Below are 14,231 nucleotides of genomic sequence, written 5' to 3'. Positions count from 1 at the left end.
ATTTAATTAAATATGTTCCGTTTTTTGCAAATTAAAATGATCTAAAAAAAAAATAATTAAAAGGGGAAAACCCCCCACGTGGCAGAGGCCGTATGAGCAAAGGCAGCAGCAGTCTCTGATTTCTTTGTGAAAAATGACACATCGCATCCAATTCCACCCCACGTGAACCCGGCCTTAAAGTTTTCTCACAAGGCATCAAATGAAGCAGTCCAGAGGAGGGGACCCTCGATAGAAGCGAGGATGTACATATGGGTGTTTTATCTGTGTGTGTGTGGATGCTTGCCAAGTCGCAGCCTACTTTTTAACCCTTTTAGTCTGCACGTTAAATCCATATGCAGTTGGAACGCAACGGTTCATCTGAACAGGAGCCAAAACGTCAGCTGCATTTCAACTGCGTACAGCCACTAGGGGGAGACAAACCAAGCAAAGAAGAGTTATTAAGCCTCGAACCCCCAGAACTCAGCGCGGCTACAATGACTAACAGAAACGGCACCAGGCAGGTAAATGGAGTATATTACAGGCCGGACAGGTAAGATTTGTTGATTTTAGAAATGTGTTATACTGTATTTGCATATTGAACGGTTATTTCTGTTCTGGTTATCTGGGGAACACCATTATCTCTGACCCCTTTATAGGGGATTGTGTAAAGTGAACAGCCCGCTATTATCTGGCCAAAGACACGTCTTCATTATTGACGCAGTACAATACAATATGCAAAGAAAAAAAAAAGTTTGGCTAAAGTTTTAGCTTCTAAAAGTTGCCTTTTGGGAGGGACAACTATCTGTGACTTCACATATTCCTAGAGCCTGATGCATTTGCCATTGCGGTGCTTCCGCTACATTGCGCTCCACGTCGCCTCATATTTGCTGATGAACTTATGAATTACAATATTTCTAATAATCTGCTCCGGTTTCCAAATTGTATGTAAAGTTGTACTTCATGCTCACCCTAATAAAGGCCCAATGTCCAGTGTTATGACAACATCTTAATCCTTGTATAAAGTTCTGAAACTTTGTCAAATACTTTTTCAATTCCTCACCAATAGAACATCTCCTCTGCTTGTTGTCAGTGATTGGATACATTTAAATTTTTTAGGCCCGGTCTTCAGCCTCTAGATATTATGTCCAACACAATTTTTAAGGTTTATTACTAAACGGAGTTCTAATACACTGTAACGAGCCCTGCACCCGTAGGGTGTTCTGTAATCTGCATTAATAGCTTTAAAAGGGTTCCTCAGCTTTGGATAATCTTTACTTATTAGAAGGGTCCCATGACAATCGGCAGATCACAATGTCTTCTCTGCTGGGACCTGCAGCAATCAGCTGTGATTGATGGAGAAACTTGGCAGTAAGTGCTCAGTTTCCCTGCAGCGCCACCACAGGAGAAAAAGTATACAGTGTCCATTCATATCCATGTGTTGTCTGTGTAATATAGGACAGGTCCTCCCTCCAGAGAGAGAGACGGACTATCTATATAACCGCTCTCCAATCTGGCCAAGAGATGAGGATCCTGAACAGAGGACCCCCCCTCTATTACCCAGAATTTCCAAATTGGGTGCGACAATTTTTTTTTAATTTGCCTGGACAATCTCTTTAAGGACTGGTGTACAGCCGCCGTGTGCTGCTTTACCATATGTACAGAGCTACTCCCCTGGAAACACAGAAAAACGTTCAGGCCTACTTGGCATGAAAAAGGAACGCAAGAACCCTCTTTAGTAGCCTAAAATAAGTGTTGCTGTGCAGCGTGCAGTCCGGACCTCCAGATTATAATATGGGAATACCCCTCTATGTAGTCATGCATTCCTTGCTCCCTATATCTATTACCAAGCAGATTAATGGGGGTTTATCCAAATTGAAAAGTATGTAATGTTTTAATATACAGTGTTTCAATTATGCACCCGCTTTCAAACTTTCCGCCTGCAGTCCGTGAATAATGACATTTAGACCTAGTCCTGCTCTCAGCTGAAGTGAATACTATTGCATTCTGTCTAAGCAATGTGAGCTAAACTGCCTGTACTCCAGACTGATACATTGTAGCAAACTACCAACTAGGAGACTTGTGTAGCTGTTGATGATGCATTTACCTAACAGCATTGACTGGATACAATGATCTCCACTTCTTGTGCCCAGGTTAGTAGCCTTTGAATGTAAACAAGAACTTTTACATTCACTGACTGCAAGCAGAGATTTTTGAAATGTTGAGGAATTGAAACAGGAGATTTGACTATAGCCCATACTGGTTATCTCCATAGTTTTCCTCTGTTTTGCGCGGTGGTTAAGTAACTTTGTGTTGTCATGGAGACGCGGAGTCTCAGGGGTATAAATAAGTTTAACTCTTATCGTTAACCGCTTCTCATGATTATTATTTACCAGGTATCAATCGGCTTTCTATTTTCTCTTTACGGATGTCTGGGATTCTCTGACACTTGATCTGGGTGGAGGGCGTCTTCATTATGGATTTGCCTCTCCCTCAAGTTTTGGTAATGTGGCTGCTGTTATACTTTGTTGTATCTGATGAATTGCTACGTTTTAACGGATTGTGTCTTGTGCTGGATCCGCCGCCTGCACACGCCATGGAGGTCGCCACGTGACTATTGAGGGACTAAAACAGAAACAGCGCCCCAAGGCGTAATAGTATGTAGAAAAGAATAAAGTGCAGAGGCGATGTGTGCGCTCACCTAGGGAGATTGTGTCGGCCAGACACCGTAACGTGAAGCTTGGCCGCCATCAGGGCAGTACTAGCGGTACTGCTGTAAGGGGCTTAGAACAAACCTAACAAAGGGGGCCCACCAGCTGCTACTGCCGCCACTTACTACAGCCTTCCTGCCCAACCGGCTTGCCTTTGGTAGAAATAACAGGCCCCACTAGGGCCCGTTCTTTTCACCAAAGTAAAGTCGTGGGCCGCCACCCCACCCCCCCATGTTGGTATACATCCTGCCCACCCCCTCTTCTACTGACCCCCATGTCAATATAATAGCGTAGCTGCGTAAGGAGAGTTATAAAGTGGCGGCGGGCGTTCTCCAATCCCCACCATTTTCTGGGGCGAAGAGGACTCGACCTGGAAGACCTGTGAGCCCAAATTCATTGCCTGACAAGGACTGGTCGTGGGACAGCGAGGACTGGAGTGGGAGCCAGCAGCTCTTCTGACACCGTAAGTAAAGTGCTGAATAAGTATTAGGCCCTGTTCACACAGAATAAAAAAATCTACCTCAACTCCTTAAGGAATTTTGAGCAGATTTTGACCTGCCTGCACTTTCTTGCGTTTTTCGGCCGCAGTGATTGCAAAAATTGCAGTGAAAAACTATTTTTCTGCCTCCCATTGAAGTCAATGGGAGGTCAGATCCACTGCAAGTAAGAACATGGCACTTTTTTTTTTCTCCGCGAATGGCTCCTTTTGATTTCAGATTAAATCAATGTAAGGCGGTTTAGGAAGTTTTTTGGCGCACATTCCAACGCAGTTTCAGCATCAAAATAAATGCCAGAATACTGTGAACTGGGCCTTGTTAGAATAGGAACACGCTAGGCGTGAACACTGCAGATTTTATGCAACAAATTTAATTGCGGAAAATCCACAGCGCAGTCCAGTAGCCGCAGAGTGGATGAGACTTGAACAAATTTCATCCACACACAGCAGAAAAGAATCTGCCCAAAAAAACGCCCTTGACCTGCGGTGGTTTTTTGTTTTAAGCCGCAGAATGTCCATTTATGCTGCTGAATCGCTTCTCTGTAGCAGGTTTTCCCCATTGAATTCAATGGGGATTTAAAATTTGCAAAAAAGTGCTGTGACTTTTGCAGCGGAAATGCTGCCATCCTGCCACTAAAAGTCACAAATGAGAAAAAGTTTATACTTACCCCGGCCGTAGTCTAGACAAGGCGATCCTCTAGTCTGAGCGCAGCCCGGCCTCCTGTCAGGACGTTTCATCCCATGTGATTGCTACAGCAAGACGAAGGCTGCAGCGGTCACATGGACTACAGTATCATCACAGGAGGCCGGGCTACGCTCAGAAGAGAGGCACTATGGCCGGGGTAAGTATACATGCCGCCCGAAAAACTGCACCACTATTTGATGCAGGTTTTTCTGGCGGAATTCCCTGTGGCTACCAAGGCGGATACGCTGTGGTTTTACGCATTATATCCACCTAGTGTGTTCCTACCCTTATGATGTGCTCCTGAAGCTCCCACCTGTCTCTAAATAGGTAGCTGGTTCTGTAGCATTTGTAGTAGTGTTTTGTTTTTTTATGTATCACACACAGAGTGTGATGTGGTGCTGGATGGAGTACCGTTAATGGGTGGTGGCCCCCAGATAATTTGGCTGTATGGGGCCCTGAAATTCCTCATGGAGACCCTGACGTGAAGGGTAGTTTGGTGCAAATGGACTTTTGCTGCTGCTGGACCTGTTGCGGATCAGGACTGGCAGTACAAGATAATAAAATTACAGGTATATCAGCGCTACGGAATAAAGTAAACGCAGCTTGGCAGATCAGCTAGACAGGCTTCACTTGGAAGAACACTCCGCGTTACATGAGTGAGGAACTATTACAATGGAAACGTGCAGGACGAGCGGTTGGAGCGGGGTTAAACATGACGTCACCAGATTAGGGTGTACTGGACAGCAGAGGGTTACATAAGAGACAACCCCGGAGAATAAAACGACAGTGTGTGCATAATATGAAGGCCGAGCAGAAACCAAGCAAAAAAGAGCCATGTGGACATGAGCAAAACGCTGCATCGGGGATTCTAAATGATGGAAGTCTCTGCAAAGTAAAGTATAAAGCGAGTGGCCAAATACTACAACACAGGGACACGGGCTGTAAGCGGGTGCTGGGTATGTTATACATCGGGGCTGGGGGGCTGCGCTCCATGTAGAACAGACGGGCCACCTTGAATTACTTTCTGTGCCAGATATTTTAGGGAAACTGAGGACAGACGACTCTGTTGCTTACATCTGTCTGTGTATGAGGCAGCGGCTGCCACTACCTGATCGCTAATGGTTGCCATGCAACGGGAAGCTGCGCGTGGTTTCACAGCCGGCACATTGGCATGACAAGAACACCGCAGGAGCACGGGGTAGTGAGTATTAAAATTTGATCAGGGTTGATTGCCATGGCAACGGGACGCTCTGCGCAACTGGATGACGGCCTGTTGGTGTGATCGGGGATTGCTGGGTGTCAAAATGCTGTTCATGACTTTAAAGGGCATAGACTTTGCCTCAGGGGTGAGGCAGAGAATTCATGCACGCGACCGTATTTTTCATCAGTAATTACGGACCCATTCATTTCTATTGACCCCTTCCTGTATTTTTGCTGATCGGTGTCCGTGCTGAAAAAATTACAGAACCCGTCCTATTCTTGTCAGTAATTACAGCAAGGACTAGAAGTCTATGGGAGCTTCCGTAAATGCAGACTGCTACTGATGTGCATCCGTAAACCGTCCATATTTACGTCAGCATTGCTGCGCAACGTGCGGATTACAATATTTGCGTCCTCCCTTTTTTTTACGGATGCAATACGGACCCTATTTACGGACATCCCTCTATATACGAATCCGTATATTTGGGCAGTATTTTGGGATACATTAAAATACGGTAGTGTGCATGAGGCCTTAGAGCTGTTAGTGTCCATGTATAGTATAGTGAGTATTAATGACCAGATAGGGCTGATCGCCATGGCAATAGGATGCCCTGCTATAAAGGCAGATTCCCTGTGGTCGGGTTAAATAGTGGATAAACCAGTAATGTCACAAACTGCACTAATAAAGAGGTCACTAATATCACGCACTGCTGGTCATGGTGATGAAGACGCTCCACCAATGTTAGTGGGTCTGGTGGACTGATAGACTATGGTTTATAAATACCGGATAAGATAATAGATGTAAAAATGTCTAAACGTACAGAGCGAATTGTACTTAAAATAGGGTCATAGGGGCCACAGATGGGACAGTGTGTCGCAGAAGCTGCTCCGTAATAGCGCCAAAGACTGTCTGTGCGCAGGTGGACTGTGATCCGCTGGCCGGTATGAACATGGGGTCAGCGGCTAAATACCAAGTTGGTAAAATCACTGGTCTCAATAGAAGTAAAAATACCTAAATAAGTACAAGAGAGAATTCAAATAGGTGCACGACCTAGAGAGTACAGAATAAAATCTAATGTCATATGAGAGATACAATGCAATAAAAAAAGTGTGATATATATACACACACACACCATCTCTCAAGCGAAAGAATTGAGGCAGCACTTCAAAGTAGTGGATGACAACGGTGATGTGTTTAATAACCGCACAGGCGGGCAACGTTTCGATCCAGCTTAATGAGATCTTTTGTCAAGCCTGGAGTACTGCCTCAATTCTTTTGCTTGCTGTATTACCAATGGCTCTTAGCCTGAGCCTGGGGGGATTCCCAGCCACTGGAGCAGTGCTGCTTTCCTATTTCTTGTGCCTTTTAAAATTATATCTACACCGCATTCCAAATTGTTATGCAAATGTTATTTTTCGCTGACTTTCCTAAATAGTCGATGCAAATGACAGTCAGTATAATCTTCAGCATCAACCGTTGGAGTATAATGAGAATTTTATTGAACAAATCTCCTAATGATAACAGATTTTTTTGTTTCTAATTATTATACACAACAAAGATCAAAACATTGTAAAGGTTGTAAAGAGACTAAAATGGTCATTTGTTGAATTTGCAGCATCAGGAGGTCCTATTTACAGACATCAAAAGCTCTTTCAATCAAAAGAAACTTACGAGGCCAAGTTACATGTCACACAGGACCCTTCTCTGATATCACCTGCACAGCACAAGTTACATGTTACACAGGACCCTTCTCTGATATCACCTGCACAGCACAAGTTACATGTTACACAGGACCCTCCTCTGATATCACCTGCACAGCACAAGTTACATGTTACACAGGACCCTTCTCTGATATCACCTGCACAGCACAAGTTACATGTCACACAGGACCCTTCTCTGATATCACCTGCACAGCACAAGTTACATGTTACACAGGACCCTTCTCTGATATCACCACAGCACAAGTTACATGTTACACAGGACCCTCCTCTGATATCACCTGCACAGCACAAGTTACATGTCACACAGGACCCTTCTCTGATATCACCTGCACAGGACAAGTTACATGTCACACAGGACCCTTCTCTGATATCACCTGCACAGCACAAGTTACATGTTACACAGGACCCTCCTCTGATATCACCTGCACAGCACAAGTTACATGTTACACAGGACCCTCCTCTGATATCACCTGCACAGGACAAGTTACATGTTACACAGGACCCTCCTCTGATATCACCTGCACAGCACAAGTTACATGTTACACAGGACCCTTCTCTGATATCACCTGCACAGGACAAGTTACATGTTACACAGGACCCTCCTCTGATATCACCTGCACAGGACAAGTTACATGTTACACAGGACCCTCCTCTGATATCACCTGCACAGCACAAGTTACATGTTACACAGGACCCTTCTCTGATATCACCTGCACAGCACAAGTTACATGTTACACAGGACCCTTCTCTGATATCACCTGCACAGCACAAGTTACATGTTACACAGGACCCTTCTCTGATATCACCACAGCACAAGTTACATGTTACACAGGACCCTCCTCTGATATCACCTGCACAGGACAAGTTACATGTTACACAGGACCCTCCTCTGATATCACCTGCACAGCACAAGTTACATGTTACACAGGACCCTTCTCTGATATCACCTGCACAGCACAAGTTACATGTTACACAGGACCCTCCTCTGATATCACCTGCACAGGACAAGTTACATGTTACACAGGACCCTTCTCTGATATCACCTGCACAGCACAAGTTACATGTTACACAGGACCCTTCTCTGATATCACCTGCACAGGACAAGTTACATGTTACACAGAACCCTTCTCTGATATCACCTGCACAGCACAAGTTACATGTCACACAGGACCCTTCTCTGATATCACCTGCACAGCACAAGTTACATGTTACACAGGACCCTTCTCTGATATCACCTGCACAGGACAAGTTACATGTCACACAGGACCCTTCTCTGATATCACCTGCACAGCACAAGTTACATGTTACACAGGACCCTTCTCTGATATCACCTGCACAGGACAAGTTACATGTTACACAGGACCCTCCTCTGATATCACCTGCACAGGACAAGTTACATGTTACACAGGACCCTTCTCTGATATCACCTGCACAGGACAAGTTACATGTTACACAGGACCCTTCTCTGATATCACCTGCACAGCACAAGTTACATGTTACACAGGACCCTCCTCTGATATCACCTGCACAGGACAAGTTACATGTTACACAGGACCCTCCTCTGATATCACCTGCACAGCACAAGTTACATGTTACGCAGGACCCTTCTCTGATATCACCTGCACAGCACAAGTTACATGTTACGCAGGACCCTTCTCTGATATCACCTGCACAGCACAAGTTACATGTTACACAGGACCCTTCTCTGATATCACCTGCACAGCACAAGTTACATGTTACACAGGACCCTTCTCTGATATCACCTGCACAGGACAAGTTACATGTTACACAGGACCCTTCTCTGATATCACCTGCACAGCACAAGTTACATGTTACACAGGACCCTTCTCTGATATCACCTGCACAGCACAAGTTACATGTTACACAGGACCCTTCTCTGATATCACCTGCACAGCACAAGTTACATGTTACACAGGACCCTCCTCTGATATCACCTGCACAGCACAAGTTACATGTTACACAGGACCCTTCTCTGATATCACCTGCACAGGACAAGTTACATGTTACACAGGACCCTCCTCTGATATCACCTGCACAGGACAAGTTACATGTTACACAGGACCCTCCTCTGATATCACCTGCACAGCACAAGTTACATGTTACACAGGACCCTTCTCTGATATCACCTGCACAGGACAAGTTACATGTTACACAGGACCCTCCTCTGATATCACCTGCACAGGACAAGTTACATGTTACACAGGACCCTCCTCTGATATCACCTGCACAGCACAAGTTACATGTTACACAGGACCCTTCTCTGATATCACCTGCACAGCACAAGTTACATGTTACACAGGACCCTTCTCTGATATCACCTGCACAGCACAAGTTACATGTTACACAGGACCCTTCTCTGATATCACCACAGCACAAGTTACATGTTACACAGGACCCTCCTCTGATATCACCTGCACAGGACAAGTTACATGTTACACAGGACCCTCCTCTGATATCACCTGCACAGCACAAGTTACATGTTACACAGGACCCTTCTCTGATATCACCTGCACAGCACAAGTTACATGTTACACAGGACCCTCCTCTGATATCACCTGCACAGGACAAGTTACATGTTACACAGGACCCTTCTCTGATATCACCTGCACAGCACAAGTTACATGTTACACAGGACCCTTCTCTGATATCACCTGCACAGGACAAGTTACATGTTACACAGAACCCTTCTCTGATATCACCTGCACAGCACAAGTTACATGTCACACAGGACCCTTCTCTGATATCACCTGCACAGCACAAGTTACATGTTACACAGGACCCTTCTCTGATATCACCTGCACAGGACAAGTTACATGTCACACAGGACCCTTCTCTGATATCACCTGCACAGCACAAGTTACATGTTACACAGGACCCTTCTCTGATATCACCTGCACAGGACAAGTTACATGTTACACAGGACCCTCCTCTGATATCACCTGCACAGGACAAGTTACATGTTACACAGGACCCTTCTCTGATATCACCTGCACAGGACAAGTTACATGTTACACAGGACCCTTCTCTGATATCACCTGCACAGCACAAGTTACATGTTACACAGGACCCTCCTCTGATATCACCTGCACAGGACAAGTTACATGTTACACAGGACCCTCCTCTGATATCACCTGCACAGCACAAGTTACATGTTACGCAGGACCCTTCTCTGATATCACCTGCACAGCACAAGTTACATGTTACGCAGGACCCTTCTCTGATATCACCTGCACAGCACAAGTTACATGTTACACAGGACCCTTCTCTGATATCACCTGCACAGCACAAGTTACATGTTACACAGGACCCTTCTCTGATATCACCTGCACAGGACAAGTTACATGTTACACAGGACCCTTCTCTGATATCACCTGCACAGCACAAGTTACATGTTACACAGGACCCTTCTCTGATATCACCTGCACAGCACAAGTTACATGTTACACAGGACCCTTCTCTGATATCACCTGCACAGCACAAGTTACATGTTACACAGGACCCTCCTCTGATATCACCTGCACAGCACAAGTTACATGTTACACAGGACCCTTCTCTGATATCACCTGCACAGGACAAGTTACATGTTACACAGGACCCTCCTCTGATATCACCTGCACAGCACAAGTTACATGTTACACAGGACCCTTCTCTGATATCACCTGCACAGCACAAGTTACATGTTACACAGGACCCTTCTCTATCACCTGCACAGGACAAGTTACATGTTACACAGGACCCTTCTCTGATATCACCTGCACAATTCTTGCATCCATTGAATTTGTTAGTATTTGGACAGTTTCTGCTTGAATATCTTTGCAGGATGTCAGAATCGCCTCCCAGAGCTTCTGTTTTGATATCACCTACCAGTGCCTCCCACCCTCATAGATATTTTGGTTGAGGATGCTCTAAAGGTTCTCAATAGGGTTGAGGTCAGGGGAACATGGGGGTCCTTTTATGCCCATAGCAGCCAATGACACAGAGGTATTCTTTGCAGCATGAGATGGTGCATTGTCATGCATGAAGATAATTTTTCTACGGAAGGCACGGTTCTTTTTGTACCACGGAAGAAAGTGGTCAGTCATGAACTCTACATACTTTGCAGAGGTCATTTTCACACCGTCCGGGACCCTAAAGGGGCCTACCAGCTCTCTCCCCATGATTCCAGCCCAAAACATGCATCCGCCACCTCCTTGCTGACGTCGCAGCCTGGTTGGGACATGGTGGCCATTCACCAACCATTCACTACTCCATCCATCTGGACCATCCAGGGTTGCACGACACTCATCAGTAAACAACACGGTTTGAAAATTAGTCTTCATGTATTTCTGAGCCGACTGCAACCGTTTCTGCTTGTGAGCATTGTTTAGGGGTGGCCGAATAATAGCTTTATGCACACTTGCAAACCTCTGGAGGATCCCACACCTTTAGGTTCGCGGAACTCCAGAGGCACCAGCAGCTTCAAATACCGCTTTGCTGCTTTGCAATGGCATTTTAGCCATTGCTCTCCTAATTCTATTAATTTGTCTGGCAGAAACCTTCCTCATTATGCCTTTATCTGAACGAACCCGTCTGTGCTCTGAATCAGCCACAAATCTTTTCACAGTACGATGATCACGCTTAAGTTTTCTTGAAATATCCAATGTTTTCATACCTTGTCCAAGGTATTGCACTATTTCACGCTTTTCGGCAGCAGAAAGATCCTTTTTCTTTCCCATATTTCTTGAAACCTGTGGCTCCTTAATAATGTGGAACGTCCTTCTTAAGTAGTTTTCCTTTGATTGGGCACGCCTGGCAAACTAATTATCACAGGTGTCAGACTGATTACAATGATCCAAAGAGCCCTAAGACACAAGACCATCCATGAGTTTCATTGAAAAACTAATAATTAAATGTTTGACACTTAAATCCAATGTGCATAATAATTTGGAACACTGTGTATACACTGACTCCACCAGCAGAATAGGGAGTGCAGCTCTGGAGTATAATACAGGATGTACCTCAGGATAAGTAAGGTAATGTATGTACACAGTGACTCCACCAGCAGAATAGTGAGTGCAGCTCTGGAGTATAATACAGGATATAACTCAGGATCAGTACAGGATAAGTAATGTATGTACATAGTGACTCCAGCAGAATAGTGAGTGCAGCTCTGGAGTATTATACAGGATGTAACTGAGGATCAATGATTCTCCTCATGATTGTAGGTGAGTGTTTCTCATGTTCTGCGTCCACTCCGTTAGAGTCTCATATCTAATAATGAGAAGCCACATAAAGGATCTGACCCTGGACATGGCTTCTTACAATCCAGATCTCATTAGAATTTCAGCAAAAAGTAATTAGAACTGAAAAAAGCGCCAGTGATCCATGTCTGTACTGCGTAGAACATTTAAAGGTAATTTATTTTGCTGTAACGAGTGATTCTAGATTCTGCATTATTTTTCATACTGGAGACAGAGTTTATGAATTTGTTGCTTTGACAATGTTGCCATTTTCTTGGGGCATAAGCCGAATGTATACACCGCCCCATTCACCGGACTGATGCCACGAGTGTCCAATTAGCATTTTTTGTGTTGGTATACATAGTCTTATGTAAATGGAATAGCATTGTAGACTAAACTAGTCCATAAGAGGCAGCCATGTTTTTTTGTGTTGACAGTAGAAGCCTATGGTTGGCATATGTCATTGTTTACCTATACGTTCACATACATTTGACGTGTGGATGTCAGGAAATCCTCCTGAAATTTACTTCCGATGTCCGTGCGAATAGACCCTTATGGTTTCTGGCCACCTCTGATCAGCAGGTTACAGAATGAATCTATTTAGTGGAGTTTCTTTACATTTTTCCACTGCATGTAAGAATCCAGCCGCTACAGATATTGATGGCACTTGACATAAGAGTCCGACCGATAATATAACAGATGCTTGTTGTATATTTCCCTCTTGTCTCTGCAGCTCAGCGTTGCCGTCTTCATTGGATTCCTCTTGGCTTGGACACCGTATGCAATGTTGGCAGCTTTTGGTGATGCCAGGGATGTGCCACCTATAGCATTTGCCCTGGCAGCCATGTTTGCCAAGTCGTCCACTCTTTACAACCCCATGGTATATCTGCTGCTGAAGCCAAACTTCCTACATGTGATAAGTAAAGACTTGTCCATGTTCCAGGCCGTGTGCGCCGTGTTGTGCAGCAGCTGTAGGATGCAGTGTTTGCAGGACAAAGACAGCGACCAGACCAAGCGCTCCAGTCCCTTCATGGGGAAGCCAGGGACGTGCTGCGGCGGTGTGGACGCTTTTGAATATTTTAGTTACATAGTTACATAGTTTGTACGGTTGAAAAAAGACACATGTCCATCAAGTTCAACCAAGGGATGGGAAAGGGGAAGTAAAAAATTTCTACACATAGGAGCTAATATTTTTTTGTTCTAGGAAATTATCTAAGCCTTTTTTAAAGCCATCTACTGTCCCTGCTGTGACCAGCTCCTGCGGTGTCTACTGTCCCTGCTGTGACGGCTCCTGTGGTGTCTCCTGTCCCTGCTGTGACTGCTCCTGCGGTGTCTACTGTCCCTGCTGTGACCAGCTCCTGCGGTGTCTACTGTCCCTGCTGTGACGGCTCCTGCGGTGTCTCCTGTCCCTGCTGTGACGGCTCCTGCGGTGTCTACTGTCCCTGCTGTGACGGCTCCTGCGGTGACTATTCCATAGATTCACCGTTCTCACAGTAAAGAAGGCTTGTCGCCTCTGCAGGTTGAACCTTTTTTTCTCCAGACGGAGGGAGTGCCCCCTTGTTTTTTGAGGGGGTTTTACATGGAACAGGATTTCACCATATTTTTTGTATAGTAATTATTTACAATGCTGCAATTTGGATCCTACAGATGCCGACCAACCGGTGCACCTCTCTCTGGTAAAGAATCTAGCGGGAGACGTGGAATCACCGACCTCAATGCATCTTGTCGTTTGCGCCTCCAGAACTAAATCCAAAACAGAGGCCACATCCGGGTCACTGCTGCCAGACTCATGGAAAACGTCCTCTGATTTGTAGGATTGGGTCATGTGTCCGGTGTGGTTCTTGGCTTGGCTCTGCTGGTTACGTGTCTTAGAGGAGTCCTCATGTCCTGAACTATAATGAGAGACGATCGTATGATGGATCTAAATGTGCACATTAAAGAAATGCCGAGCCAACGTGACCGAAGATCATCAGGCTGCAACGTTCACCCCAAAAGTGATTGTTCACCAGCGGTCCCTGCCAGGTCCATTGATCAAGTCTGCCCTATACGGATGGGATACGCTCAAAGAGCAGACAGTGTATCAGTACTGCAGCGCTCCCTCTCCACAGCGCAGATTGGGCTCCTCCAGTCGTATTGGGTGGTCCTGCCATACTGAAACATTCTGCAACTTTTTAATAGACTTTGTATTATAAATCTCTGCT

At 45.3% G+C, this 14,231-nt stretch overlaps 1 protein-coding gene across 1 annotated transcript; it reads left to right on the top strand.

The window, feature by feature from the left end:
* The first annotated feature begins 332 nt into the window (after nucleotides 1–332).
* On the top strand, nucleotides 333–13,974 carry LOC142699467 (uncharacterized). Its single transcript, XM_075848064.1, has 3 exons — nucleotides 333–500; nucleotides 12,764–13,128; nucleotides 13,643–13,974. The coding sequence occupies exons 1-3, from the start codon at nucleotides 333–335 to the stop codon at nucleotides 13,842–13,844; spliced, it is 735 nt and encodes a 244-aa protein (XP_075704179.1). The 3' UTR covers nucleotides 13,845–13,974.
* Nucleotides 13,975–14,231: the final 257 nt, after the last annotated feature.

The sequence above is a fragment of the Rhinoderma darwinii genome, unplaced genomic scaffold, assembly GCF_050947455.1.
Source record: "Rhinoderma darwinii isolate aRhiDar2 unplaced genomic scaffold, aRhiDar2.hap1 Scaffold_1588, whole genome shotgun sequence".
NCBI lineage: Eukaryota > Metazoa > Chordata > Amphibia > Anura > Rhinodermatidae > Rhinoderma > Rhinoderma darwinii.
This window is presented reverse-complemented; position numbering and strand designations above follow the sequence as displayed.

Bases quoted from the DNA above. Each gene is read 5' to 3' on its own strand.
- LOC142699467 (XM_075848064.1), top strand. From the start codon at position 333: ATGCAGTTGGAACGCAACGGTTCATCTGAACAGGAGCCAAAACGTCAG. The intron at 501-12,763 runs GTAAATGGAGTA...TTGTCTCTGCAG, and splicing joins ACAGAAACGGCACCAGGCAG to CTCAGCGTTGCCGTCTTCAT. The intron at 13,129-13,642 runs GTTTGTACGGTT...TTTTTTGTATAG, and splicing joins TTTAGTTACATAGTTACATA to TAATTATTTACAATGCTGCA.